This window comes from Rhinolophus ferrumequinum, chromosome 12 (genome assembly GCF_004115265.2).
Source record: "Rhinolophus ferrumequinum isolate MPI-CBG mRhiFer1 chromosome 12, mRhiFer1_v1.p, whole genome shotgun sequence".
In the NCBI taxonomy this organism is placed as follows: domain Eukaryota; kingdom Metazoa; phylum Chordata; class Mammalia; order Chiroptera; family Rhinolophidae; genus Rhinolophus; species Rhinolophus ferrumequinum.
Window position 1 is genome coordinate 51997732 of NC_046295.1, and position 27692 is coordinate 52025423.

A 27692-nucleotide genomic window follows, 5' to 3' on the forward strand; every position below is an offset into this window, starting at 1 on the left:
ACACCTGCAGAAATTTGCAAAAGAGCTCTGGCCAGATCTGGGGGAAGGGTGGAAGGAGGGGAGAAGAGGGGATCCAGGGCCGATGAAGGAGGGACTTCACTGAATCCTCTGGAACCAAGGCGGGAAGAGAAGGCATCCGTCACCAGAGCAACCGGAACGCCCAGTAGTCTCAGTGTCAACAGAAGTCTGATCACACATCCCCGGTGGGTGAGGTCTCCTGTGTGCGTCTTATTGGACCTGGAGAGGACAAACCTAGAGGGTTCAGTTCTTTTAACACGGTTTGCAAGATCTTTTTCAGAGTCTCTAGGTAGGGTTTGCGGATATCTCTGGGGACATCCGTGGGTCTGGATATGTGAGCGTCTCTGCAGGGTCCCTAAGAGACGTCTGTGCGGCGGCCAGTGGGGTCTGTGAGGATCTGAAGGGGGTATCCTGGCTTGGTGGTTGGGGTGAGAGCAAGGACTCAAGATAGCTGGGGCTGGGACGGAGACTGTCCTCGGAGCCCAGCTGGACCAATTGAGAGACCAATGGAATACGGCAGGGGGCGGGCTTTACTGAGAAGGTCCAATCGAACTGACCGGGGGGCGGAGCGCCATGCGACGTCAGGCCGAGGCCGCAGCCGCGGGGCCTTGTTATCGCCTGTTCAGCGCAGCCCGGAATCGCCCAGGCCCGAACTCCTACCCAGGTCCCCGGCTTGGCTCCAGCCGGCCCAACCCTGGCCCCGGGCCTACGAGGACACCGGAGGCCACTCCACGGGGGTGGGGAGCGGAGCCGCGGGTCAGCTCTGCGAGCGTCCCGCGCTGGCCTGTCCGGCCCCGCCCCCGCCCCGGGCCATGGCCCAGCCCTTGTCCCGGCCCCTCGTCCTATCCCGATCCAGGCCTTGGCCCCCGGCCCCTCCCTCGCCCTGCTTCCCAAATCGATCCCAGTCCCGACCTGGGTACCAGCGAATGCCCAGATCCGGGTCCCAGCCTAGGCCCCCCCTTCAATCCCAGTCCCGGGCCCTGGCACGGCCCTCATCCCCGCCTCTGCCCTTGTTTCACCTCCTGTCACAAATCCCAGCCCAGGCCCTGTCCCAACCTCCTCCCCAGTGTTTGCTTAAGCCCCGGGCCCAAACCCTGCCCTTGCTGCAGTCGCTATCACAGCCCCTCCTTCCATCCCACCCCCTGCCCTTGTTCAAGCCCCAGTGCCCAGCGCAGCCCAACCCATTATCCAGACGTTTGCCCTCATCTCTCTCTTTCCCACTACCCACCCCTCTTTCTCCCACTCTGCCCCTCTCCCAGCCTCGACTCAGGTCTGGGCTCCAGCTGTCGCCAGTCCTATTGCTGCTGTTGCTGTTCTCTGTCCTTGGCCCAGGGGCTGGTGAGTGCAGAAGCAGCAAAGACTGAGGCAGGGAATCGGTTCTGGCAGGGAGGGGTGTACTGCAGGGATTCAGGAGAGGTGGGACCTGGGTAATTAGATAATTGGGGAAGAAGTGAGGAGATATAGAGAGGAGAGAGGTCTTATACATTTGAGAGGAAGTGGGAAGGTCAGAAGAAAGGTAACTGGGCTTGAGGCCCAGCAGATGGTTGATAGCTCTTAGGACAGAAACTCCAAGGTTTTCTTTCCTGGTGTCCATCTTGATCCCACTTTGACTATTGCTTTTCCAAGGAATTCTTGCTACTCTTGATGAAGTTTGATGGGGGAGACATAGTCCCACACCAGACGGCCTCTAGTCCAGTGTGGGAAGAGCTAGCCTAAATCTTTGAGATACTGGGTATGCATTAAAACGAGGTTAAGAAAGCAGTTTTGAAAATAACATATAGCAAACAGATGGACATGGGTTAGTCGCCATTATAATAAATTTTCTTCTTGTAATGAATTTTGTTCCAATAAGCTTGAAAGCTTGATTTGCCTAGGGATAATTCCTAATACTTTTAGAGCAGGGTTGAAATTCAGAGGCCATTTTACAGATGGGGAAACTGAGGCTCAGTAGTAAGCAATTTGCCCAAGGTCACACAGCTTGTGAATGGCAATACAGGGGCTAGAAAAAAGTTTCCTAATTCCTATCCCACACTAGTGGGTTTTTTTCCACTGCAATAAATGCCTAATAGGAAAACAGTCCCAAGTGGGGAAAGGCTCAAAGCACAACCTGTTCTCTCCCCTGTCTGCCCACAAGAGGGCTTCATCCACAAACTAACTTGTTCCTCATTTGCCAGTTGTCAACCTAGGGCCATCATCCATCAAGGAAGTGATTTGGATAGGAGAGGGAGAGGTCTGACTTCTTAATGGGTGGAATGTGGGAGGAGGACAGGTTGTGGCCATAGGATATGTGCCATAAAGATTGCCCTGTCATGAGGGGATGACTATGATTTTCATGGTCCTAACCCCCAGCCACCTCTGATGGGTGGCACTCTAGTTAGGATGGAGATGTGCCTGAGGGAGTCTTTGGCAATAACAACTAAAAAAGCAGCTGAGGGTTGGGGCTGAATGTAAGTGAGCTCTGGGGACCTGGTTCAGTACAGAAGCTTGAGGAGATCAATGCATGCCAAAGGTCACTGCCCCTGCAGCGATGTCCAAGCTCTCTGTGTATGCTGACGGGTATTTGGGCAGTTATGTGTCTGCGGGATCTGTGGGGATGCTGGACGTGTGCAGTGTGTGTGCGTGCGTGTGCGTTGGTGAGTGTAGGCACATGTATGTTGTGTGGGGTGCATGTGAGCCTGTGTGTCCTCTGAATGCTTATGTTATTGGGGGAGAGGAAGGGTACATGCTGTGGCCCATCCATGTCCTTTTCAGCTCTTCCTGCTCCTCCGGTAGACGGCACTGAAGCGTTACCTTCCCGGTAGATAGTTCCTTGTTTCAGGCAGTGTTGAATGCCTCCCACAACATGTATAAGTAATCCATGTGCCCCCGGCCTGACTCTTTGAAGGAAGGAGCCATAGAAGTACTCAGTGTTGTTTACTGCTTCTGGCAAATTGGGCACTCAGCAGAGGTAACAGCCAGGTCAGTTTTCCAGTTTGGATGAAGGTGAGTCCATACTGTTGAGCTCAATTCACAGCTTCCATCCTTGTCATCATGTCTTCTCTGTTCACGAACCCACTGAGCAAGCATGAGCTGACTAGGGGAAGGTGATTGACAGCCACGGAGCTGTAGAAAACTGAAAGATGTAGATGAAAATATGATTGTCCAGAAGCAGCTTCAGGTGTTTTGAGAGAATTGTAATGAAGTTGGAAAAGAGCGCTGCCCTTAGTGCTGGTAATAGTTACTGCCTTACAGTTGTGCTCTAGCCGGCAGGGGTGCTCTGCGACCTCGTGCTGGTGACAGGTCTTGTGTGAGGAGAGGCCGACTGTCACAGCACCATCATAGCACAGTTGGTCTCCATAAATGTGTACTGTTGGCTTCAATCTCATTTCAGGAATGCAAGGTACCCCCTGGGTCTCCTGGTCCTACCCAATCCTCCAGTCTTTTCCTTGGGCTCAGCTAACTGCATTTCATCACCCGGGCGTGCCCTGCCATTCCAGGAAATGGCCTTTTGTTCTACCTAGTGCTATCACTAGCAGGGCCAGCCTCAGCCTTGGGGTGTGTGTGTATGTGTGTGCGTGTATATTTCAGGTGGTGGTAGAGAATCACCTGAGCTTCATCTGAAAGTACTGGGGCATCCAGGATAGGTTCATCTGAGCAGGTTAGATCCTGACTCATGCTTCCTCTGGGACACAGCTCTGTAGGTCCTGGTGAAACCCCAAATCAAAGCTTGGAGTGAATGGGACTATGGATGCTTTCTCAAGCTTCCGCTCTCAGAACTTCTTGGTTTCTCCCACCATGTCCAGTTGCTGCTCACTCCCTTTTCTACCAGCCTATTCTGTGACCTCTGTAGGCCATGCCCACTTTTGGAGTGGCTTAACTAGTTCCCCAAATCTCCAGGCCGTGACATATTCCTTTGAATCACAGAGTGCTTTGTGCTTGTCTATCCAGTATTTCCCAAAGGTCGTTCAGCTCTCTGAGGGTCTGCAATGGGGGGCTGGCCAAGATTTCTTTGTAACAGTAGCAATGGGTCATTCGATGTTCCATTCTGGAACCAGCTTTGAGAGGAGATCTCACCCAACCCTTGCAGAAGGTGCTTCAGAGTTATGCTTTCTTGTAACAGTAATATCCAGGCTACTCAACTCTAGGCTTTCTGCCTTCCAGTTGTCACAGCCAGGGCTCCTAGGAAACCTGTCTTCCCCATTAGTTGGTTCATTTCCCTTCATCCCTTCTGGATACATTACCACTGCTCTCTGAATGATGCTCTGTGAGCCTCTGGTTCCTGGGCAGTGCTCAGCTTGCAAGGGAGCAGGTCTTCTTTGCTGACAGTTGAGACTGATCATGTAGTCTGAGCGGGGCAGACGAGTCCTTGGGTGTAACCATGGCCTTTGAAGGTGAGCACAGGCCAATCTAGGGCCAGTGGCCTCCACCTCTCTGCAAGATGACTCTTGAGGCTGCTGCAGTTCAGTGGGGCCAACCTTAACCTGTGTCCCCTCCTTCAGCAGCCTCTCTTTCCCACATGCCTCTTTCTCTGTTATTTCAAAGACCTCATTTTTGGAGTTGTATCTCCCATTTCCACAGAGGACGGTTGTCAGACTAGATGAGCCCTGTGGCTATTTCCCACTTGGCTGAAAACTCTGCTCCAGGGTCTCCCCTACCCATCCCCACTGCTGAAGTTGCTGAGTTTCCAACCTTCTCCCTGTCCTGTGGGCATTGTCTGGGCTTCCCTGGGACTGGTCGTAAATCTCCTGAGCAGTCCGATTCCCCAGAACTTTGTCTGCCATTTCAGACTCTTCTATCCAGCTGAGCTACTGGGTTATTGTCACTATAACAGCAGTCCTAGCTGCCTTGTGTTTACAGCCCGGCTAGCTGCTGACACCAGACCTTCCTGCTCACCTTGGCTCTGCTCCTGACAATCGTGATCAGGTATCTTGGTATTTCAGTTAGCGATGACTGCCCTCCAGCCTCCATATGAATATTCCCAAACCGTTTGAGATTCTACTGAGTCCCATATTGACTGCGTCACTGGGCCTCCCTCCTGGGAAGCGCCCTCTGGCTGCTCATTCTGAAACCTAGAGGGCCTGATGACTCCTCTCCCAGGGGCTCTTGTGGTGGCCTGCCAGCTCCTGTCCTTGCCTCTGCCACCCAAGCAGGCCCCTTGCAGCCTCACCACACTTTCCCCTTCCCCCTCCTGCCCTAAGCCAGTATACAGACAGCTCTTGTGAAGCTTCTGAGGGTTTTTACTGCTCCTGACCACAGGGGGACAGAAAGGGGAAGAAAATAAACAAGGAAGTTACACAGTTTCGTGCCGACTCCCAATCCCCACAGGTGGAGTTCCAGCCTGCTCAGTGGCTTCAGAGCTCATGCCAACACACATACTCTCATGCATACGGTCCACACCTCTGTTTTGTCAGGCTCGGTAAGAGAACAATGGCTCCTAAGTGAGGGGCAGCTGTGGCATCATAGAAAGGGGCCTAGTTTTGGATTCATGCAGACGTCGGTTTGAATCCTCAGTTTGCTCTAGGTTTAAGCCTCAGTTTCCTTACCTGTAAAACCAGGTCACTTTTTCCTGAGGTCGTTAGAAGGATTCTAGCAGTTGATGGCTAGGGCAGCATGAGACTCGGTTCCTGGCTCAGAGGAGAGCATTTGTTGAGTTGGTGCTATTGCTGAGGAAGACTGGTGCCTGCTGCTTAATGGAAATGCCTGTCCTACCCTGCTCCTTTCTCTTCTGCCTGCTCCCCAGGAGGCCTCTTCCTGACGGATTACTCCACCTGCTCACCACGCAAGCTGAGTCCTTTCCGCTCCTTTGCCAGCACCGAACTCTTCCACTTCCATGTTCCTGAGGACACATTCCTGGCTGTTTGGAACCTGCTCATCTTCAAGGAGCAGGGGGGAAACTTTGGGGACCATTGCCCAGACCAAAGTGTGACTGTGTGAGTGTCTGAGTTAACCTCTGACCCCCACTTCTAACCCTAGACAACTTTTCAAACTAAAGTATGACTTTATGAGTGTCTAACCTGACCTCTTGACCCTGATCCCGGACCTGTGTTCAGATTGAAGTGTGACTGAATGAGGGTCAAAACCTCTGTCTCCTGACTGTTTGACTGTGTGAGAGCCTGAGCTGACCTTTTATCCCTTGTGTGCTGACCCCTGACCTAGAACCATTTCGTTGTACTTGTCAGTATAGGGAATGCACTTGTTTTCCTGGTCATGAGTGACAGTTCTCCTTTCTTTCCCCCATTTCCCATCTCCCACCCCATTGCCTGCTTTCCTCTCCTCATTCTGGTTCCCAGGTATTTCCGGTCTGGGGCACCCCCTGTCATCAATCCCCTGCACACTCACTTCCCAGGGGACACAGCTGTGCCTGGGGTTTTCTCACTGACCCTCAGCTGGACACTGCCCAACCGCACCTCAGGCATCTTTAACGTCAGCAGCCCCTTACCTGGGGACTGGTTCTTGGCTGCCCACCTTCCCCAGGCCCACGGCCACATCTCTGTCAAGGTGGGTTGATGCTCGCTAGGGCCAGAGGGGCAAGAGCTGCTTCTCTGTCTCTGCTGAATTCCCCCCATGGGCTACCTGGCATACAGCCTTGTACCGGGGTGGGCAACAGCATGCGGGTGGCTGGCGTGGGGCCTGGCTAGAGGCCAGCAGGTCACTTGGGGAGCCAGAGGCCATGATGTGCAGGAGGCAATTTGGGAGCCTTGGGAGGACATGGTGGGTCCACGTAAGCTGGAGGGAAAGTCCAGAGTCTGCAATCAGCCAGAGGCCCCAGCACTGCAGAGTAGTGTCCCCTGCTATTGGAAGTTTCAGGGGATAATCCAGGTGGTCAGACGCCAGCCAGGGGCAGATCAACTGCTGCTGCACAAAGCCAGGACTGGTTTTGTTCTACATCTTGATTGAGGATAGCCCAGCAGACTCTGGAAGGCTGCAGCCCAGTCGTTAGTCCATCTGGGAGAATATATTCCTCGTCTATCGTATTTTCAGCTTCCCACACCCTCTAGAAGATCATAAGAGAACGCTCTGGGGCAAGTAGCCCTTTCCTGTTCAAAGGAGGCTTTGGGAAGCTGGTATCCATCCTGACCGTTGCCTCCCTTTCCTCCAAATATCTGCACTCATTTCATAGAGCAGAAGCTGTCCAAGTTTGACGTGTAGGTTCAAAGGTCAGGATGCTCCTCTATTCTGGTTTGGAGGGAAAGGAAATGCCACGGATTTCCCTGCCACTCCCAGGTGTTGGGCAGGCGAGATTTCCTCTTTGTAGTGAGAGGATCTATCTGGGTTTCTTACTCCTGCCTGTTGGTGGGAAGGGTGTGATGATCAGGCCATTGTCAGAGTGGGATGGCCACGTGTGTGGGTCCAGTGATAAGGACCAAGCATGAACAGAGCGAGGATGAAAGAACAGGATGCTGAAGAACATGAAAGCCAGTGCGGCTTAGCCATTGAGAATTGAGAGGGGCTGATATTCCCAATCAGGTGAAGATTTGACTCAGAGACATCTCTCCAGGCTGAGTTCCTTGAGGGCAGGAGTTCCGTGACTGTTAGACTCACGTCTCCTTCTCCTCCTGTAGCTCAGTGTTCAGAGAAGGTGTTATAATGCTTTTGAATGAGCTGAGACTTGCACAGGACAAGTGCACTGGCACTGCTCTTGTCACAGAGGGGAACTAGGGCTGAGGTAGTGTCTTGAGGACTCAGTGATAGGCCTGTTTCTCCTGACGTGCAAGAGAACTTCCTGTCAAGGGCCAGGAGCCCTCTGGATGAGAGCATGCTGGGGGCTTGCCTGGAAATGGCTCTGGGTTCTAGGTAGGTCTTGACTCCCATAAGAATTAAAGATTATTCTATTCAGGGAAACGTCTTAGGGTTTTGACCAAATCCCAAAGAGCCCATTCCTGATCCCAACTCTGATCCTGGACTCCCTTTGTGAGAACTGACAGGGAAAATCCTTCTGAAGCCCTGCTCTAGTTATCCTTTCGGGGTGAGCAGGACATACGTAGGGCCTAGCCTGGGCTGGCGTTATGCGAGCTGAAGCCTGGTTAGGAGAGGTCAGAACCAGGTTTGGTTGACATCCATTTATAACTACATACAGCAAGTGGGGCTCGGGGGACTTCATTCTGTACGCTGGAGCCCTAGCCAGCAGAGCTCCCTGGGGTGTGGCGAGATTAGAGAGAAGAGGGCACAGCGACAGTTTGCCCATGAATGGCAGCCGACCTGGACACCACAAAAGATGTAACTCTTTAGTCAGGCCTGTTCTAGAGGCTTGGGGGTGGGTGTGGGGATGAAGGTGGAGGTGGGAAGGATCATCTTTGTGGTCCCTCTGAGAATTTGATTACCTTTTGGAATCTTATGTGGGCCTCTAAGGATTCTCTCCCCCCTCACCCCCCACTCCCCTCGTAAGGATTCTTAAGTTCTCTGGTTAATTCCCTAGAGACAAGCCTTTGGGTGAATTGTTTAAACCATTCCTCCAGGGCTCCATTTTCTTGACTTGCTTCCTCCTTATACTATGGTCCTGACTTCTCTGAGCTTGGCCAACACAGGAAATAATGTGGGTTCAGGGAAATTCTTGAGTGGGAACTGAAGAGTCCCAGCAGTAAGAAGGCAGTGCTGTTTCTAGGGCCCTCCTCAGCTTTGGGGGTAAGCTCAGACCTCCCTTTAGACCTTAGTCCTTGAGCACCTGCCTTGTTGCAGGCCTTGGGCTGGGTGCTAGGGACACAGATTTTTTTAAAAGATGTATATCAGGAGATACAGGAGATGCCTTAAGAGGACAGAGCAGATGGCTAATGCAGCTTGGTCGTATGGTAGAGGTGGTTTTAGGAAACTTAGGAAGCGAGGTCTGAAGTTGAGAAGGCAAGGAAAGCCATTCCAGGTAGTGGGAGTAGCCTGGGCTAAAGCTTAGAAGGGAGAACTGAAGTGGTTCAGTGTGGGGTGGTTGTTGGGGTAGGTGAGGGAGCTGGAGGGGGGAGCAGAAGCCAGATCATGAAGGGCCTGGAAGTTTGAACTTTATCCTGAGAGTGACAGAGAGCCTTAAGAGGTTGTAAGAGAGAAGTGACTTATCTGGTCCAAGCCACTCTCCTGAGCTCTGGTCCCACACACACTTCTGTTAGCCCCTGTTTCTGTATTATTCACTACTGTATTCCTAGCACCCAGCACAGAGCCTGGCACAGAGTGGGGGCATGGCATATTTGTTGTCCTTCTGCCATCTTCTCAAACTTATATTGTCCCAAACTGATCTCAGTTCTCCTCCTTTCCTTTTCCCCTTCTTCCTCTCAACCTCGTCCGTCTTGACCCGTGCCCTCTATCTCCTTGCCTTTCCTGTCGTGGAATGTGTGTTCATCCTGTGGTGCTCTGCTGCCAGTCTGCTCTGATGGGCTGCCTTTGTGTTGTGGGTAACCTCTGGCACCCAAATGGCTCATAGGAAAAGTTCTCCAAATGCCTGGGGCACAGTTCTCCTTCCTCTTCCCAGCTCCAAGATTTGAAAGTACATGAAAGCAGGTAAAATAACAAAAACAATGATAAGGAAACCAAAGAACAGATTATACTGAAGAAAGGATTCGGTTGAATCCATCAACTAGAAGGAAGCGTGGCTGAATATCTCAACTGAAGAGGTTAAAATCTGCTAACAGTGCTCCTTCTGCTCTTCCTTCTCCTCAATGATTTTATTTGTGTTTCGAATAGGTAATATATGCTCCTGGTACAACATTCGAAAGGTACAAAAGGCAGTAAAAAGTAAGTCTTCCTCTTCTCTTCATCTCCTTCCAGTCCCCATTTCTCCTGTCCAGAGTTAACTAGTAACTAGCTGTTAACTAGTTCCTTATATTACTGTTCCCTTCTTGAAAGACTCTGTCCTCTGGGTCTTTGTGATTTTACAGAACTGTCCTGGTTTTCCTCCTGCCCACCGCCCACTCCACTGCCTCCTTTCCTGGATTCTCCTCTTCCCACACATGTTGTGGGGCCCCAGTGCTTGGTCCTAGAACAGTTCCTGTCTTCTTTCTCCACTCTTGCTAGGTCTTCACCGTCGTTTTAAGTACTACCTATTAGTTAATGCCTTCCAAGTTTATTCAGCGAGTCCTAATTTCTTTGAGTCTCAGACTTACATCCAACTACTTATTTGACATCTCCAACTGGATATCTAAGAAATATCTCAAACTTAGCATGTAGAAATTAAAACAAAGCCAAAAGTAAAAATCTCTTCAATTCTCATTTCACTTCTCCCAGTCCAAGCCTTTTCTTTCTCTAGTCTTCTCAGTAAATGGCACTCTCATTCACCAATTGCTCAAACCTCAAATTTAGGTGTCACACTTGATTCTTCTTTTCCCCTATTTCTCTACAATTAATCCATAAAGGAAAGTCTTGTTGACTCTACTTCTAAAGCATGCCCCGAATGCCTCTACTTCTCTGTTCCCACTCTTAGCACACCTTCCCTCAGCTTTCTCCTGGGCCACCACAGTAACCTAAGTGGTCTCTCTGCTTCCACTCCTGCCCCCTGTAGTCTGTCCAGCACTCATTTACTTCCACTGATTGCTGCTGACTGACTGGGCCAGGGGCTGTACTGTGTGCTAGGACATTCCCCTGCAGAAGGCCAAGTGTCTTTGGCATCTTCAGTCCCAAGCCCCATCCAGAGCCTGGCACAGGCCACCCCGCTCAGGCCTTTCTAAAGAAACCCAGCCCACCCATACGAAGATAGCCTAGGAATCAATCTAAGGCCTTCTACTCCAGCTTCTTTCAGACCGTTTCCCACACCGCGTCTCATTTGGCCCTCCTGGTTTCTCCAGTTTCCTGGCTTTGGCCCTGTTCCTTCCACGACTGCTGATGTTGACTCAGTTTGGACTCTCACTTAGCTTCTGCCTTGGCAGTTCTTGAGGACCTGACTTCTGGTGCCTTTTCTCTGGCTCCATCACAGGGGGAAGGTTGTTGCATCTCTGCGCCTTTCCAGGTCTCCACTGAGTGGATGCCCCCCTCTGCAGTAAGGGAGGGGTGTGCACCTTATGCAGTTTAAGGAAGGAGCACCTCTTAACCATGTGGTCATGTCCACTGACCCTTCAGTTAAGCCACAGCCAGCAAAATGTGGAGCAAAGTGTTTCTTCCCCTGGACTGTCCAGCAAGGAAATGGGCCACCTCCTGAGCATGAGCCTCTACTCTTGGGGATCATTCACTACAAAATTATCGTGGTGGTGATTCCTCCCATAGGAAGTGGGGTTGATGAAGTGACTTGTGGTAGTTTTGGTCCTTAGGGTTTGACACCAAAGATGAGGGACATCTGCTTTGCATATCAGAGATGGAGGTCTCTGAGCAACTAGGTGGGTTAAGGAGCGCTCTGAATGGACACTCTTTTTGCTATGCATTCTTTAACACACAGGTATTTTTTAGCACCTGGTGTCTGCCAGGTGGTGTGCTAGGCATTGGGCATGCCGTGATGCAAAAGCACCGGAACGTTCCAGGCAGAGGGTAATGAGATACTCTGGCCTACCATCCTTCAAGGCCTTCTTCCAGCCTGTGGAGCTTTGCCATGGCCGGCTTGTTCCATGGCACGGAACTCTGTGGGATGTCAGAGCCTGGAAATGTTTTGTCCCAGAACAAGGTCTCGGTTAGAATAACCACATCAGTGAAAAGTGGCCTCTAGTTTATTAGGCCATTTGTCCAGATCACAGAAGCCTACTTAGGAGGCCCCTCCTTCCCTGACCTGCTACAATCGCAGGGCTTAGATACCACGATTCCCCGAAAATAAGACCTAGCCGGACCATCAGCTCTAATGCATCTTTTGGAGCAAAAATTAATATAAGACCTGGTATTATATTATATTATACCTGGTATTATATTATATACCCAGTCTTATATTAATTTTTGCTCCAAAAGATGCATTAGAGCTGATGGTCCGGCTAGGTCTTATTTTCGGGGAAACATGGTAAGTTCCTGAGGACGTGGTGGGGGAATGGGGTGGTTTGAAATTCTCTTGAGGGCAGGGCAGTTCTGGAATGCTCAGCAGAAGGAGGGGTTAGAATGGAGAAGGAGCAGCCTGGGCCTGATTGTCCGGAAGGCCTGGGTTTGAATCCCCAAACCTCAGCCAATGCTGAGGATCACAGCAGGTCCTCTGGACCTAGGAAGGACCCAGCACTTAGACCTCAGTCATGGCCCTGGGAGCAGGAGGCCAGAGGAGGTTTGTTCCCTATGTGCAGCACTTGCTGTTTGCCTCGCCTTAGTGGCACTCGTGCTGTCTGTCCCCTCCCCTCACCACTGCTTTTTGTCTCAGGGTCTCCAGGATGAGTGTCAGTACCTCCTCCAGCCGCAGCTGATTGTCCGGCGTTTGCTGGACGTTGCTGTGCTGGTGCCTGGCCGTCCATCAGAGCAAACCCTCTCCCTCCATAATCGCTCAGCTCTGTACAAGTAAGTCAAACACCACCCCGGACCTGGTCCTTTCCCTCTTCCTTTCCTGGCCTCAAGCAGGGAACAGGGTTCTCTTGGCCTCTCAGCCTACCTGCCTGTTCCTGCTCTCCCTCTGACCAACCTGGACTGCTGGGCCACCCAGAGCCTCCAGCGTGGGTTGGGCCCCCACCTCCTTCTCTCCCAGCGCAGAGGGGAGGCACCGAGAAGGCCTCCTGTTCTCCTGTGGCCCTTACTCCTCACTGCCCCCTTCTTCCTAGTGTTTCCCTCATTCTGGTGTCCCTCTCACCTTTCTGTACCCTGTCTTTTCTTACCCCCAACCTCTCCTCTGCCCAGGGTCTTTGTGCCCAGCTTCACTTATAGGGTTTCAGCACAGCTGCTGTGTGTGGGGGGCCACGGGGCATCTGCCTGTCCCCTGATGCTGCGCCTACGTCCCAAGGCCCCACCCCTGCACAACTCAAGCTCTGTGGTCTGTGGAGGTGCCTCAGTATGCCAGCTGGAGCTGGCACTGCCCCCCTGGGGGCACTGGGTCTACGTGCGTGTGGAGACACCATCCCGGGGCGCTGGCAGGACCATCCGCTTCCAGCTGTGTGTGAGGCTGCAAGGTCAGAAGCCCCACATCTGCCCTACTACCAGCCTGTGTTGACTGTGGCTGGGAAGAGTTAGGTGAAGTGGCTGTGTTCACTGTCCTTCTGCTGTGTCCCTACCATCTCCCTGACCCCACCCAGGCTCCTTCACACTCTCTGAAGCACCCCCACTTGGAACTTCAGGTCATTGGAAAGCCTTCAGATCATTTTTTGCACCTGAGTTGGGTGGGGCTCACTAAAGGACCTGATTACTCTCCTTGATTTAATCTCTCTTTCAGTTCCCTGGGGTAGGTAGGAACAGCGAGGACCTCTGGGACACTGTCCTTTGGAAAGGACTTGCAAATGAATGACAAGGCCCATCATCGTTTCAACAGTGTCTTCACTGTCCTTGGGGAGAAAGAGATGACCTTGATTCCCTCCAACATGACATTCCATTAGCTGTGACTAGTAGGAAACCCGGGGGCTCTATCCAGTGACCTTGGATGCCCCATCCTCCCCAGGGACATTTGATTCTAGTTCTTACCCCTCCCTACCCTTTGCTAAATCCTGTCTGACTCAGATCTGGTTTGCGGTGGGGCTGCAGGGCTGTGAGGACAGCAGATCTCAGTTCTGATTTCGTCTGCCCCACAGAGTGCCCACAGCCCAGTCTGTCCCGTGCCCTGGTCCCTGGAGCTGCCATGAACATGCCCCTGTCTCTGGGCAACCAGCCACTGCCCCCAGAGCCGCCATCCCTTGGGGCCCCTGTGGAGGGGCCTGGGGCCACATCTCCACCTGAGCACTGCTGGCCAGTGCGCCCGACGCTGCGCAATGAGCTGGACACCTTCTCTGTCCACTTCTACATCTTCTTTGGCCCCAGCGTGGCCCTCCCCCCTGAGCGCCCGGCCGTGTTTGCCCTGCGGTTGCTGCCAGTGCTGGACAGCGGAGGTGTCCTCAGCCTGGAGCTCCATCTCAATGTGGTACTGTATGGAAAGCGGGAAGGTTGCCCCATGGGGAAACTCGAAGGAGAAGGTGGCAGGGGCATGGGGGCACTTACCTCCTCCTGGAAGGCTACGCAGGTTGCTTTCACCAAACTTTATGATTAAAGAACATGTCTCAGGCCAATTCTGGTCAACAACCATGCCCTGCGTGTTGACTCTATTACAAACGGGCTGGGTCAGCCAGGGCAATTCAGGGTGGTCCAGATTTCCCCAGTTTTGTAGGCTAACCTCCCACTTACTAAGGGCCTCTCTCTATGGCAGGTGTGGACTTTTCTTGCATATCTCTTGTGATGGGGAGTTCAGCACCTCTTGAGGCCATGCAGTCCATATTTAGACAGTTCTGATTGCTAAAGGCAGTCCTGACATTCCATCAAAACCAGCCTCCATGGATTTTTACCCACTGATCTTGCCCCAGAAGCTATATCCCAGTAAATTTATCCCTGTCCTTTTTTTTTTTTTTTAAATTAATAGACTTGATTTTTCGGAGCAGTTTTGGGCTTACAGAAAAATTGAGTGGAAAGTATTGAGTTCCCATGTCTCCCGTCTTTCTCCTCCGTTTCCCCTATTATCCGCATCTTGCATTAGCGTGGTACATTTGTTTCATCCCGATCCTATTTTAGCAGCTCTTCAGATGCCCCTCAGCCTCCTCAAAGCTGAACAACATGAGTGCCTTTAGACCTGTCCCCATCCTCCGCTGTCTCCTCTGGTCAAAGTTTTGGTCATCGTGTCTCTGAAATAACTGCTCTGAGGTGGTCTGAGTAGGGTGGCAGGCCGCCTTTGTGTAGCCTGGGATCAAGTTACCTCTTTCAGCTGCTACCATCACACTGTGATCACCTGGGGCTTGTGGTGAGCTAAGATCTCTGGGTCCTTTTCCTTTCCTTCTTTTTTATTTTCTTCAAAACAATTGTAACCATTTGCTTTTAATTATAAAAATAATAGGATCACATGTAAAGCTTTGGAAAATAGACTAAGACGTCCTTATAACACAACTGCTTAGCTTTTCCACATTAACGCTGTGTTTATCTAGTTGTCACGCAGGGGCATAGATACCTTTGTGCCCTGGGCCTGGTTCATGTGACCCTGTTGCCAATTCCCATCTCATATTTTTCCGGTGAACTTTTTAAGCTGAATAGAAGAATTCATGTTCATCTTTGAAGCACTGCCTAATGCTGGTTTGGGTCTTGGGCCTTCTCTGCTTTGTGTAATTCACACCCTTGAAAAGCCAGCCTTGTGTACCTCATAGTGATTATTTTCAGCATTGAATAAGAGTGGGCTGAGGGCACAGCCTGTGTCCGGCCACTAGTGACTGTCTCACACTGGTGTTGATCCAATAGTGTATGTATTGTTCCTCCAGCCAGGGATCCTTTTAACTCTACTGTCTCCCAGCTCTGGGGGCAGGGGACATTTTCCTATGAGCCAACCTGAGACCTGGTCGGTGGCTTGATGTGGTTTTTTTTTTATGGGACATGGCTCAGAACTTTCTAGTGGTCCTGCTGGTCAGGACAGAGATAATTCTTCAACCCAAAGATGTCCCTTAGTTTCATACTCAAATTCTGTCTGACTCTGTTCTGGCTAAAACTGTATGTATTTTGCGTTTGCTTATTGCCAGTGACAGTGACGTCTTGATTTGACCTTGAAATCTTAGAGCCCATATCAGAGACCAGCTGCACCCATATTTGTTCTTCCTCAGTATCCTTAGCGTAGAAGCCAGCCCCTCACCCTGTCCCTATCCTTCTTCTTGCCTGTTTACTCTAATGGGATCTGCTTACATTCCACCCATCTGCATGCTGTAACCCTTGCTACATACCTCAGACAGCTGTTGTCTTTATTCTGAGAGGTATATTGGCACATCCACTCTGAACTTTGCCTCCAAGTATTTTGATTTTTGCCCTTGGATCAAGAACTAGACATTTGGATCAGAGAACTGAATACCTAGAGGACATTCTTTCCCATGGCTCCCCCCTCCGTGACTTTTGCTGAATAATACTTTGGCATATTGCCCTGGGCTTGCATTGATGAAAGTTATGAGCAAGTTTTATGAAATTCACTCTCTAGTTGAGGACAGGATGCGTGACAGCACACAGTGCTTCTTTGATGAGGACTTACCTGAGAACCACCCGTTTGGGTGCTATATTCCCCTGTGACTCTGATTAACTTTTATCTGATAGACTTAGAAATCTAGTCACTCATCAAATTTCCTTCTTTGCTTAGGTTGCTTGGAAGTCAGCATCAAACATATGGCCCACAGCTAGGGGCAGACTTTATTTTCCTATCCTGATTTTTCAATTTCCTTTGTGCATTTATTTTATCCTGTTATATGTATTTCATAAGCTGCCTCAAATCCTTCTTGAATGAGGTGAGCTTATGGCATCCTGTTACCTTTTCTTGTAGATAACCCTTTTTACATTTACTCTTGTGGATATCTGGTTTCTTTTAATCCCAGCCAGGTTGCTACACTTAATCCCTCAGGCATTCTATTACCACTCATCAGTAACTGGGATCATTTCACCTGAGGAAGACTATGTTTCTTTACCGGCCTCCTGCCTTCAGACCCAGGTGAAGAGGTGAAGATGATTGAAAACCTTACAGTTACTTTCGTTCACAACTAGTTTCTATATCCAACAACAGCACCCCTTACCTTCCCTGCAGCAAGCTAGACAGGACTGAAAAAGACGGAGTTCTCTCTAGCCTGGATAGTTTAAACAATTCTGCCTAAAGAACGGATTCAGAATTGGGCTTTGCCTTCTCATCAGTCTTTGAAAGACCTCTGCTATGGAAGATTTGGTGTTTCCCAGGTTTTTGGTTCTAAAAATGGAGGAGAGGCTTTGGTGTGGAGAGCATCTGCAGGTGTGGGATGTCCGGTGAGAGTCTGGAGGAGTTTATGGAGAGAGGTTTACAGGTATAGGAGTCTGGGGTGGTGGTAGGACCTGGAGGGTGTGACAGCTTCATCTTCATACCTGCCCTCAGAGCTCCCTACGCCAGGAAAATGTGACAGTGTTCGGATGCCTGACTCACGAGGTGCCCTTGAGCCTGGGGGATGCAGCAGGGACCTGTTCTAAAGGTGAGGGTGAGGAATGAAGGGAGAAGAGGCGGCTGGTAGTCCCGGGCAGTGGGCGGGCTTAGGGTGGGGGTGTTAAGGAGGAAGGATGGGCTAGGGAGTCCGGGAAGTGGGGGCAGGTAGGTGAGGGTTCTTTAGGTCCTGACCCCACATTGACCCCTCCTCCCTCTCACTGACTCTTTTCTTCTCCCCTCAGAATCCCTGGCTGGCTTCCTCCTCTCCGTCAGTGCCACCTCCCGAGTGGCCAGGCTGCGAATCCCCTTCCCGCAGACGGGGACCTGGTTCCTGACCCTGCGCTCGCTGTGCGGGGCGGGGCCTCGGTAAGGGCGCGGGGTGGGGCGGGGCCGGGGAGCGAGCTGCGAGGCCCCGGGTGACCACCTGTGTGCGCGCAGGTTCGTGCGGTGCCAGAACGCCACGGCTGAGGTGCGGCTGCGCACCTTTCTGTCCCCATGCGTGGACGACTGCGGGCCCTACGGCCAGTGCAAGCTGCTGCGCACGCACAACTACCTGTACGCGGCCTGCGAGTGCAAGGCGGGTGAGCGCTATGGGCGGGCGAGGGGCCGTCGCGAGGGGGCGGCGGCGTGAATTGGGGCTGGGTTTGGAGAGAATGGGAGGGCGGAGAACACCCTCCACTGGCGGAGGCGTAGGAATTAGCTAGAATCCGCCAGCAGAAGTGTCTGCTGAACCCATGGCTGCCCTCTGTCCTCTTCCACCGTGGGTCCTCCCCACCCGCAGGGTGGCGGGGCTGGGGCTGCACCGACAGTGCGGGTGCGCTCACCTACGGATTCCAGCTGCTGTCCACGCTGCTGCTCTGCCTGAGCAATCTCATGTTTCTGCCCCCCGTGGCCCTGGCCATTCGGAGCCGATATGTTCTGGAAGCTGCCGTCTACACATTCACCATGTTCTTTTCGACGGTATGTGCCTGCGGATGTCTTCACCGAGTCCTTATCCATGGTAGTGGGTGAGGGTCTACATGTTAACCATGTTCACCACGGGTTTGGGGATGTCTCCAATTCAGTGTCTTTTACAGAACTGTTTCCCCACCTTTCATATCACGGCACGCATAGAATATAGTAATATGGTCAATTTTGTAAGGCACGTTGGGATCAATGAACACGACTGTTTGTAACTTGAAATAACCATCAGCCACTGGAGACAGTGTGGGGTCTCCAGCTGTCTCACACCCTGCCTGTCCACCCCGAAGGCCAGGGGACCTATATATACCCCAGTACGCTGGCGGAGTATCTCTGTCCTATAGTGTGGAATTGTGCCTTCACCATGAGAGATCTGCATGGGGGCAGGAAATGTGCACTTTCACCCATGTGTCTATATGGAGAGTCTTCGCTTTTATCATCGTCTTTCACAAAGTGAGAGCTGGCTGTACTGTGCTCATGTTTTCCATTGTAGTGGGGATTTCTGCAATGTTAGTATGTTGTTTCTTATGGTATGAAAAGGTATTTTCCAATCAATAGCCATGGCCTCCTTGAATTCTGATGGGAACTTTTGGAAGGCAGAGGGGATCTCTACAACAGGGTAATTTATAGAACAGTCTGGCTCTCAGAATCCTAAGAACTTTACAGATTCAACTGTGTCCTGAGGCATTGTGGGAAGTGTCAGTGTGATATAAAATCCTAGCTCAAAAGTAGCATATTTTGATGAAGGTGGTATCGTTTTAAACCCCTCCCCTCCCATTACAGAATCTCCACAGTCTCTTCTCTGTGTCTTCCCACTCTTCCGTAATTGGAAAAATTCATATTACAAGCAAGAGTCACAGATATTCTAAGGAAAGGTAGAGGAGTGAGTGACTTAACCTCCATGTAGACTTTTTCCCCCTGAGATTCTGCATCTAGGAATCTTTTCATCTCTGGGCTCTTATTGTCTTATATATACAGTGCCCACCTATGAGCACTGCAAAAATCTTAGATGGATTCAGACTTTCCTCCTGTTTTGGCAACAAACATATCACGAAAACCAATACATGCCTCTCCTTGTTCAGTATTAATAGATCAGACATATCTCCAAATTACAAAAATCCTACTTATCATTTAGGAGAAACTGAGGGGCAAATGTCCTGAAACGGAGGGTTATGTCATAGGTTCCTTCTAGACGCTCATCCACAGATGAGGAAGAGTAAGCTGTACCCATGCCATGTAGAGAGACCTTGAGCCCTGAAGCTGGATGAGAAGAGTACACTCCAGTTTTGCTTTACTGGCCCCCTTTTTAGACCTGCTCTGACAGTGCCTCATTCTATTTTTATATCAGACACTGTTTTTCTTCTTTATTTCCAGATGCCCTTATACTGTTGCTTACCAAATTCTGCAGCAACAGCTGTTCCGCCAGCCCACTCTTGGCCACATGCAGATTAATGTGATTCACAATTAGTAAGAGTACCTGAGTGTATCAGGAGCCTGGGCCATGTGTGGAGAGCGTGTCTGTTCTCCTGCACTTTGCACAAGCATCCTGGGCATTGGCTCCAGTGTTCAGCCCCAGCGACTCCTCATTTTCTGGATACAATGGCATATAACCTAAAAAGGAAAGACCTCCTCCCCCTTCACCCAGGAAGAACACTAGGGGAGCCTGAAGTGTCTGGCACCACATACAGAGCTTCTACTTTCTTAAGTAAGGTAGTAAGTGAAAGAGCAAAGGAAAGTCAATGGCTCTGAGGTGTTACCAGAAGTCCTGCTGTAACTCCTGTTCTTTTCCACAGGGGCCAAAATGTAGAGCTACTGGTCTTCCAGGTTTCCCAGACAGGTTCCCTGTAGTCCCTCCTTTCCCATTCTTTACTTAGTTTAGACTTATTCCATTGTTCAGCAGTCTCCATTTAAGGACTCATTGGTCACATTGCGGGTCACAGTACTAGGATAGTAGACGACAGTCTTCTTCTCTGTCTTCAAATCCAGGGCAGTCTGCACCTGGGAGGAGTGCATCAAGTCCTATCCAGGACATGGGAACAGGCAGTAGGTTTGTTCTTCAGGAGTTCGAAATGTAAGCATGTAAAATATGTTATATATGATGTACGATATTAAAAAAAAAAAAAAAAACAGCCACAAACCCAGCACTTAATTTTGTGTCTAGCCAGATAGTTTAGATAATGGTAACAGCAAAATAACATCTACTGAATGTGTGCTGTGCATCAGACACTGCTAATTGAATCCTCACAATAGCACAATAATAATAAATAGGTACTTTTATTATTATCATCCCTTTTTGCAGATGAGGGAAATTTAAATACTTTGCCTAAGGTGTAAGGTGAGTGGAAGAACCAGAATTTTTCCTCAGCCTGACTCCAGACCCTTCCCATGTAATCACTGAGCTATATTGTTCCCCTTGCACCAGGGCAGTGAGTGTGCTCTGATAAGTTTCTCACCTGACTTCAGTTTCTCAGAAGTCTTGTTGTGTGTAGAGAAACTCATGACCTCAGTTTAGTAGTTCTCAATCTCTTAAAAGATCAGGAGAGCCAATCAAAAGATCAGAAAATAGAACCAAACCAAATATAAGAAATCATCAGGGAACACAAATCAAACATTGCAGTTGTTCAACTCGAACCTGTACAGTTAAAGCCACCTATCCTCCCCAGTGCTACCGTGTTTCCCCAAAAATAAGACCTAACTGGACCATCAGCTCTAATGCATCTTTTGGAGCAAAAATTGATATAAGACCCAGTCTTAATATAATATAAAACCGGGTCTAATATAATATAATAATTAATGTTATAATGTAATATAATATAACATAATACCAGGTATAGTATAACATAATATAATACCAGGTCTTATATTAATTTTTGCTCCAAAAGACGCATTAGAGCTGATTGTCCTGCTAGGTCTTATTTTCGGGGAAACAGTTCTCAGTGGCCCCTGGCAAAATCCCATGACTGTTTCCAAGAGAAAATGCAAGCAGAAAATAATAGAACAGCAATAAGTTCTGTAATATCCTGGGTGCAAATATCCCAGTCTTTGCGTGGATTAAATATACTAGCATAGCATTTCCAATTTTACATTCTGTGGTGCTTGGATACTCCGTTTTGGAGCATTAGATGAACTATATAGATATATTATAGAAATATAAAATTTCACAGAAAAATAGTCTGGGATAATTTTCTAAAATTGCCTCATAAGTAAAGAAATGTCCAAAGCTGAGGAAAGTATCAAATTAGATTAGAATAATATTAATATGAAGCCAGTTTGTAGTCTGTCTTAAATTCTCCATTTTTTGTTCTGTCATTTCTACCACTTCCCTTTTTGCCTTTGACAAAAGCAATACCAATCTAAAAATTAGTCCACACTTTAGTAGACTAACAATTCCCTCACACTGCAATTTTAATTTAACTCTACCCCTGTGGGTTTTCTACAACCTTAAACAATCTTCTTGACCTTTTAGTGTACTTGAAGAATGATCAGTCATTATTATTCTGTAATTAGAATATTAGTGATAGGATTTCCTCCTAAAGCCTCTCCACTCCAGTGACAAACTCTCCATTATTCACCATTCTTTTTTCAGTGCAGAGAAATTTGAGAAAAATCAGCTTTTCAGTTAATGATTCCCTTAGGTGTGTCTTCAGTGTTAGGTAATTCAGCTTTGCTTTTCTTCTGCTGTTACATATCCTCTCTTCGCTAAGATTGAAGGATTTATTACAAGTCCCTTTTCCAGAAATGTTTGGGCATTTCTGTCTCTATACTTGAAAGGCATACGGAGCAAGTGCTTGGTTAAGCCTGACATGTAAAATTAATGCTTTCAAATAAAATCCAACATAGTACAGAGTAATTTAGTGGCCTATAGCACTTATATCTGGTCTTGGAGGTAGAGATTAATTAATATCCTGTGGCTAAAATAGAAAGAAGTCCAAAACATTGAATGTGTTTAGGAGCCAAATTAACGCTCAATTAATCAGCACATAGAAAGAATTGAAAAATAAACATCTTTTAGGCATATTCAGACAATAATATTCTAATATTGACATGGACCCGCATGAAAAGTCTCTCAAAGTTTCCCAATAAGAACTAATTTTCTCAGTATAATAATATATTAAGAGGGAATCATGCCCTCAAACATATAAGGCCTTTCAGAAGTCTGGGAAAACTTCACTTAAAACGATCATTTCAAGGCAGTCTTTTCCTGAAGGGACAACATTCTTTACCTGCAATGTAAAAGAAAAGAAAAAAGATAGGTACACAAAGTTAAGTCTCACAGCCTAAAATTTGAAGGAACCAAACCCAGGGTTTCCCAGTACTAATATTCCTGTTCTCTTTTTCAAAAACTCCTAGCTTCTCCCTGCACTTAAGTTATTTATCTTTTCTTTCCACTTTGTCTGTTGAAGTTAGAATTTTATAATTTGAATGACTGGATGAAATCTTCAACAGGTTCAAAAGAAACATTAACAATTTCTTGTCCTTTGTCTCTAAAGACTAAACTTTCAACTCTGTTTTCCGATTCTATTGGTGGCAGCTCCGCATCTGGGCGGGATTCTGTCAGTTTTCAGACTTGCTTCAATTTCCTACCTGCTTTTTCCACCTGCTATTTGATTAAGGTTGGGGTGTCATGGTTTGTAATATGAGTTTGGGATATAACGCTCTTTCTTTCTGAATTCTTTTTCCTGACCTCGTCTCCACCTTCTTGTTCTCAGCTCTAACTCATTCAAACGGGAGATGAGGTTCTCCCATTTCCATACCTCCCAGAAGTTACAGAGACCCCACTGCTGCCAGTGGGTGAACGACTTGTGATACTGCTCAGCTCTCTCTGTCCCCAGCTGAGGACTGGATATCCTTGCCCTCTTCTCTTACCCAAGGCCATACCTCTGCAGGGCCTGGAAACCTGTCTCGCTGAGGTCTGTAAAGCTACTTCTCTTTGGGGCTAGGAGCCCTGGTCACTTAGGGTTGCTTTTTAATAGAATGATGACGAAGCTGACCTGGGCTGAAAGCACAGCCTAAAGGGTCCCTTCTGTCAATGATCAAGACACTTCAAAGGCCACCTTTGTATGCCACAGCACTTAGCCCTCCTGCCCCAGCTTTAGTTCATCCTGATGTTTCAGTCCAACCCTGGCAACTACACCAACTTGTTTCTCCCTTGGAGATGCCATGGCTTATAGAGGACCTGGGTACCATGCAGGAACAGAGATCAAGCAGATTGATTCACAGAATCTTACGCTTTTTTTGTCCCCTAAACTCTGCTGGCACGTCTCAAGCTTAGCTCCAATGAATAGATTTTGATGAAGTTTATATAGATTGAAAACATTTCTCTTCCATTATAGCTTCTTAGTTTTCTTCTTAACCCTGCTTCCGTCACTGTAGCAACCTGTTTTTCCTGACATGGAACAGGGAGGATAGCAGGAGATGGGAAGAGTGAGCCTGCCGCTGAGGTGTTTGTTCTCAGTCTGGAGCTGTTTGTCCTCAGAGGTCCTGTCCAGTATCTTTTCTTCAGATGGCCTCATAAGGCACATGACATAAATCCTCAGAGGGGTTCCCATCATCTTTGCACCAAAGGTATTCTTACAGCCATACATGCTCTTAGTGTTTAGCATCAGTAAGTACTCAAATCACGTGAATTCTGTAGGAAGTTCAGAGAAAGGTGTCAGCAAATGCTCCAAGACACAGAGGACCCAGGTAACTCCTGGGTGAAAAGGGTTTCACACATAAGGGAAAACAGGATGCCAGAGGCCACGATAGCATTGTCCAGACAGGCACAGGGGTTGGGACCACAGACCAAGGGGGGCTGATGGCAGGCCTTGGTTCTTTAATTGAGGCTCCTGGTAGAGCTTGATACAATTCCACTTGTGCCCCTGCACCTCCTTTGAAGCTCCTCAATACCTTGCTCTTTACTATGTTCCCCACAGTGTAGGAGAGGTGGACACTGCCCTGTGCCTGTGTTTTTCCCCACGGTGTGAAGTGCCATTCTCTTCTCCATGGCCTTAGGGGCTGTCTTTTTTCTTACTGTGGGAGGGAATGAAGAGGGCCAGTTCGAGCAAGGCCTGGGGATGAAGCCCAACTCAGAGTCCGAGCGATCAGGGGAGACTGAGGCGTGAAGGGGAGGTCTGGGGTCTGGGTTGGCCAAGAGGCCAGAGTCTGGCCCCAGAAGTTGAGCAATGGACGAGGGTTATAAATGGGACCCACAGTAAGCACAAGGAGATGGGCAAGGATTGGCGTCAGCTTGAGAGACCTGGACCTGCTTGGCCTGGTGCTCTCTACAGTACATTCCAGAGCAGGAAGATTAGGAAGGTGAGGATGAGGGTAAGGGCAGCCAGATACATGTGGCTTCTGAGGCAGACCAGGCCCCCTCTCCATATTCTCAGGAATGGGGAATCAGGCATCGCCCAAGTCTGTGCAACCTCTGACCTCTGACCTCTGCTCCTCTCACAGCAGTTTTGTAGACCTGAACCTCTCTGCCCCCAGTTCTCTCAATGCCTGTCATTTCTTCCTCCAGTTCTATCATGCCTGTGACCAGCCAGGCATTGTGGTTTTCTGCATCATGGACTACGATGTGCTGCAGTTCTGTGACTTCCTGGGCTCCTTAATGTCTGTGTGGGTCACTGTCATTGCCATGGCTCGTTTACAACCTGTGGTCAAGCAGGTCAGTCCAGCGTGGGCCCTGGGGGACACCAGTACCTAAAGTCTACTTGCAGTCCACTCCCAGCCTCTCCCGGGGGCATTGCCAAGTGCCTCGGTCCACCCCGGCCCAGCCCCCGAGTCCTCTTTCTCTAGGTGCTGTATTTGTTGGGGGCTATGCTCCTGTCCATGGCTCTGCAGCTTGACCGGCATGGACTCTGGAATCTGCTTGGACCCAGCCTCTTCGCCCTGGGGATCTTGGCCACAGCCTGGGTAAGGGTGGGGAGGACTGTGGAGGTGGGTGTCCCAACAGGACTTGGGTGCAGGGCCCTGGGTATCTGGCACCAAATTTAAGGTGGGCTCAGACCCTGTCATCATCACCACTGCTCACGGTGCCCATTCTAGCCTTGGCAGGTGCCCGCAGGTCACAACCAGGGCTTATCGGAAGCCTGAGAGTGGCTGCTCTGGCTTGAGTTCTAGGGCTTTGCATTCCTGAGCCCCACTTCTCTGCCCCTCCCAGACAGTACGCAGCGTCCGCCGCAGGCATTGCTACCCACCCACATGGCGCCGCTGGCTTTTCTACCTGTGCCCAGGCAGCCTTATTGCAGGCAGTGCCATCCTACTCTATGCTTTTGTGGAGACTCGAGACAACTACTTCTACATTCACAGCATCTGGCATATGCTCATCGCTGGCAGTGTGGGGTTCTTGCTGCCCCCTCGTGCCAAGACTGACCACCGGGTCCCATCTGGAGCCCGGGCCCGGGGATGTGGTTACCAGCTGTGCATCAATGAGCAGGAAGAGCTGGGCCTTGTGGGTTCAGGAGGGGCCACTGTCAGCAGCATCTGTGCCAGCTGAGAGGGGCTTTGGGCATGGCCCATGGAGAACATGAACCCTTTCTAGGGGCAGAGAGCCCTTCCTGGGAATGTGGAACCATTCCAGGGACGAGAGACAAGTTGTGTTTCTTGAGGACAGGAATCTTTCCTAAGGACAAGGAACTCGCCCAGGGACCTGGCATACTTCCTGAGGACCTGGAGTCCTCCTGCATCCATGGAGGCCTTCTTCGGGACTGGAGCCCCCTCAGGACCAGGAGCTCCTCGTAGGGGTGTGGAGCCCTTCCCAGGGATATGGAGCCCTCCTGAGGACATGGATTCCTTCCTGGGGAGATAAAGCCCTCCTGGGACACGATGTCATGCCTGAGGAAATGGAGTCCATCTTGGGGAAACTGAATCTTCAGATCTCCCCAGCGGCTCAGCAACTCTGGTCTCAGGCCTCATTCCCAGAGGCAGCGTTCGGCTGTGCTTTGCTGGGAGGGGGATTGCAGGATACATGGCGCTGGGACTGGGGCCGGTATCCTGAGTTGATGCAGGTGGAGTCTGCTATGTCTCCAATGAAGTATTTGCTGGTTCTGTGCTGCTTTTTTTTCTGGGGCCAAGGGTGGGGAGGGGAGGGAAAGAGGGAACCTGAGGAGGTCAGCAGGGGTGATGGGAGCCCGGCTGGAATGAGCTGCTGGACCTACTGTTTGAGGATTTTGCACCGTCATGTCAGGCTGCAGTGGCTGGGAGTAGGGAGTTGTGAGTGTGTGTGTGTGGATGCACATTGAGATGGTTTTAACCAGTGAGACAGACCTCCCTTGTGGTGACCACACTCAACTGGGAAGGAAGCTGAGGTCCCAGGAAATTGGACTACCAGGTACAAATCTCAGATGTGCAAGAAATATCACAAAAATATAACTTCTATTTTGAATCCCCATTTCTGACGCTTTAGCATCAGAAACATAATCTTTTGTCAATTTGGGATTTCTTCTCTTTCCACAAGGGTCACAGCTGAGTCCTAAGGGTCTTATATAATGCAAAGGTACTGGGAGAGTGGTCATGATGGTCCGTACGCCACCCATTCCCTGAGATTTCCATCATTCCACCTGGCCCCCAGTCAGCGGTGCAGGTAGGCCGTCCCAGAGCACTTTCTTGTTCCTGTCTGTATAACCACTTTTAGTGTGATGCTCTCTACCACTGCTGGGCCATGTGCAAAGACCTGAGAGACCTTGGCTACCCAGGTACGCCTTGAGACCATTTCTACTCTGGGGTCTTGCTCTGGATTTTCCTTGACCACCAAGGCATGAGTTGCTGTAGCTTTCAGGTCCTGCAGACCTGGCCAGGGGTTTGGCCTGGGCAGTGAGGCTCAGAGCCCCTCCCTTTTTGGACCCTTCTGGCCCAATGCTCTCACTATGTTCCCTCCTCCTCTCTCTTCCTATTCCCGAGTTTAGAGACTCTTGTTAATCTGCAGGTGGGGAGGCCTTACTTTTACTTGTCATGTTTTCTCCCCAATCTGTTGTCCATGCCTTAAGTCTTTTCTGTTCCCTTTGAAGCCTAGGCTCTTAAAGGCCAAAAGCAGGACAACATTCTTTTGTTCTCTGGTTTCTGCAGCCACATCTCTTCCTTGGAGCACTGAGTAGAGAGTAATATGGCCAACTGAATGGTGAGAAGAAGTGAGAGGTGTGGGCTAGGTGTCTGTTCCTGGGTCAGAAATACGCTGTCATATTAAGATGTGTAGAGTCAGGTCACCAGGATGCCTGACCCAAATAGCTGGGATTCAGGACAGAGTTAGCAGAATACAGATGGCACTGAAGAGGGAGACAGCTGGGCATAGACTCAACACACACGCCCAGCTGGGAGGGGTCAAGAGGGGCTTTGTGTTGAGTGTGTTGATGGGGTGGAGGGAGGCTCTGGGGGAGCTGCAGAGATGAGCCAGACCTGGCTGAGTCCTGCCCTCAGGGAGCTCACTTCCTGGTGAAATACCATGAATGCAAAGCAGAATGAGGTAGATACCAGGTGAAAGGTTCCCCCAAAGTGCTGTAGGATGAATGGGAAAGAGAACACTTTCAAAGTGCGTCAGGAAAGGACGCATGAGTGAGATGGTGTCTAAACTGGCTTTTGAAAAATTGTCCCAGGTCCTACCAGAGGACAGTGTGGACAAGATGGTGGTGCAGGCAGTACAGGCAACATAGTTGGGGGGCCATGTGAGGGGCTTCGTGGGGCATCAGGCTGAAGGGGCCGGGGAGCTGGATTCTGGCGGGCCGAGGACTCAGCTGAAGAATTTGGGCTTCATGCTGTGGAGCCATCGAGGTTCTTGATCAGAAGAGTGATGAATCAGTCAGCATTGCACCAAGGA

General features: G+C 49.8%; 1 protein-coding gene across 10 annotated transcripts; it reads left to right on the forward strand.

Annotated features, from left to right (window-relative positions):
* Positions 1–187: 187 nt before the first annotated feature.
* TMEM8B (transmembrane protein 8B) lies at positions 188–25924 on the forward strand. Of its 10 annotated transcripts, XM_033123211.1 has the most exons (14): positions 580–774; positions 1278–1356; positions 5738–5927; positions 6288–6495; positions 12233–12366; positions 12700–12968; positions 13581–13906; positions 16895–16988; positions 17182–17305; positions 17378–17520; positions 17721–17899; positions 24402–24548; positions 24680–24796; positions 25048–25924. In XM_033123211.1, the coding sequence occupies exons 1-14, from the start codon at positions 592–594 to the stop codon at positions 25411–25413; spliced, it is 2559 nt and encodes an 852-aa protein (XP_032979102.1). In that variant the 5' UTR covers positions 580–591; the 3' UTR covers positions 25414–25924. The 10 variants fall into 10 exon arrangements, with proteins under 10 accessions (XP_032979104.1, XP_032979105.1, XP_032979102.1 ...); XM_033123213.1 differs by lacking the exons at positions 580–774; positions 1278–1356 and adding an exon at positions 188–307; XM_033123208.1 differs by having other exon boundaries at positions 692–1356; positions 25044–25924.
* Positions 25925–27692: the final 1768 nt, after the last annotated feature.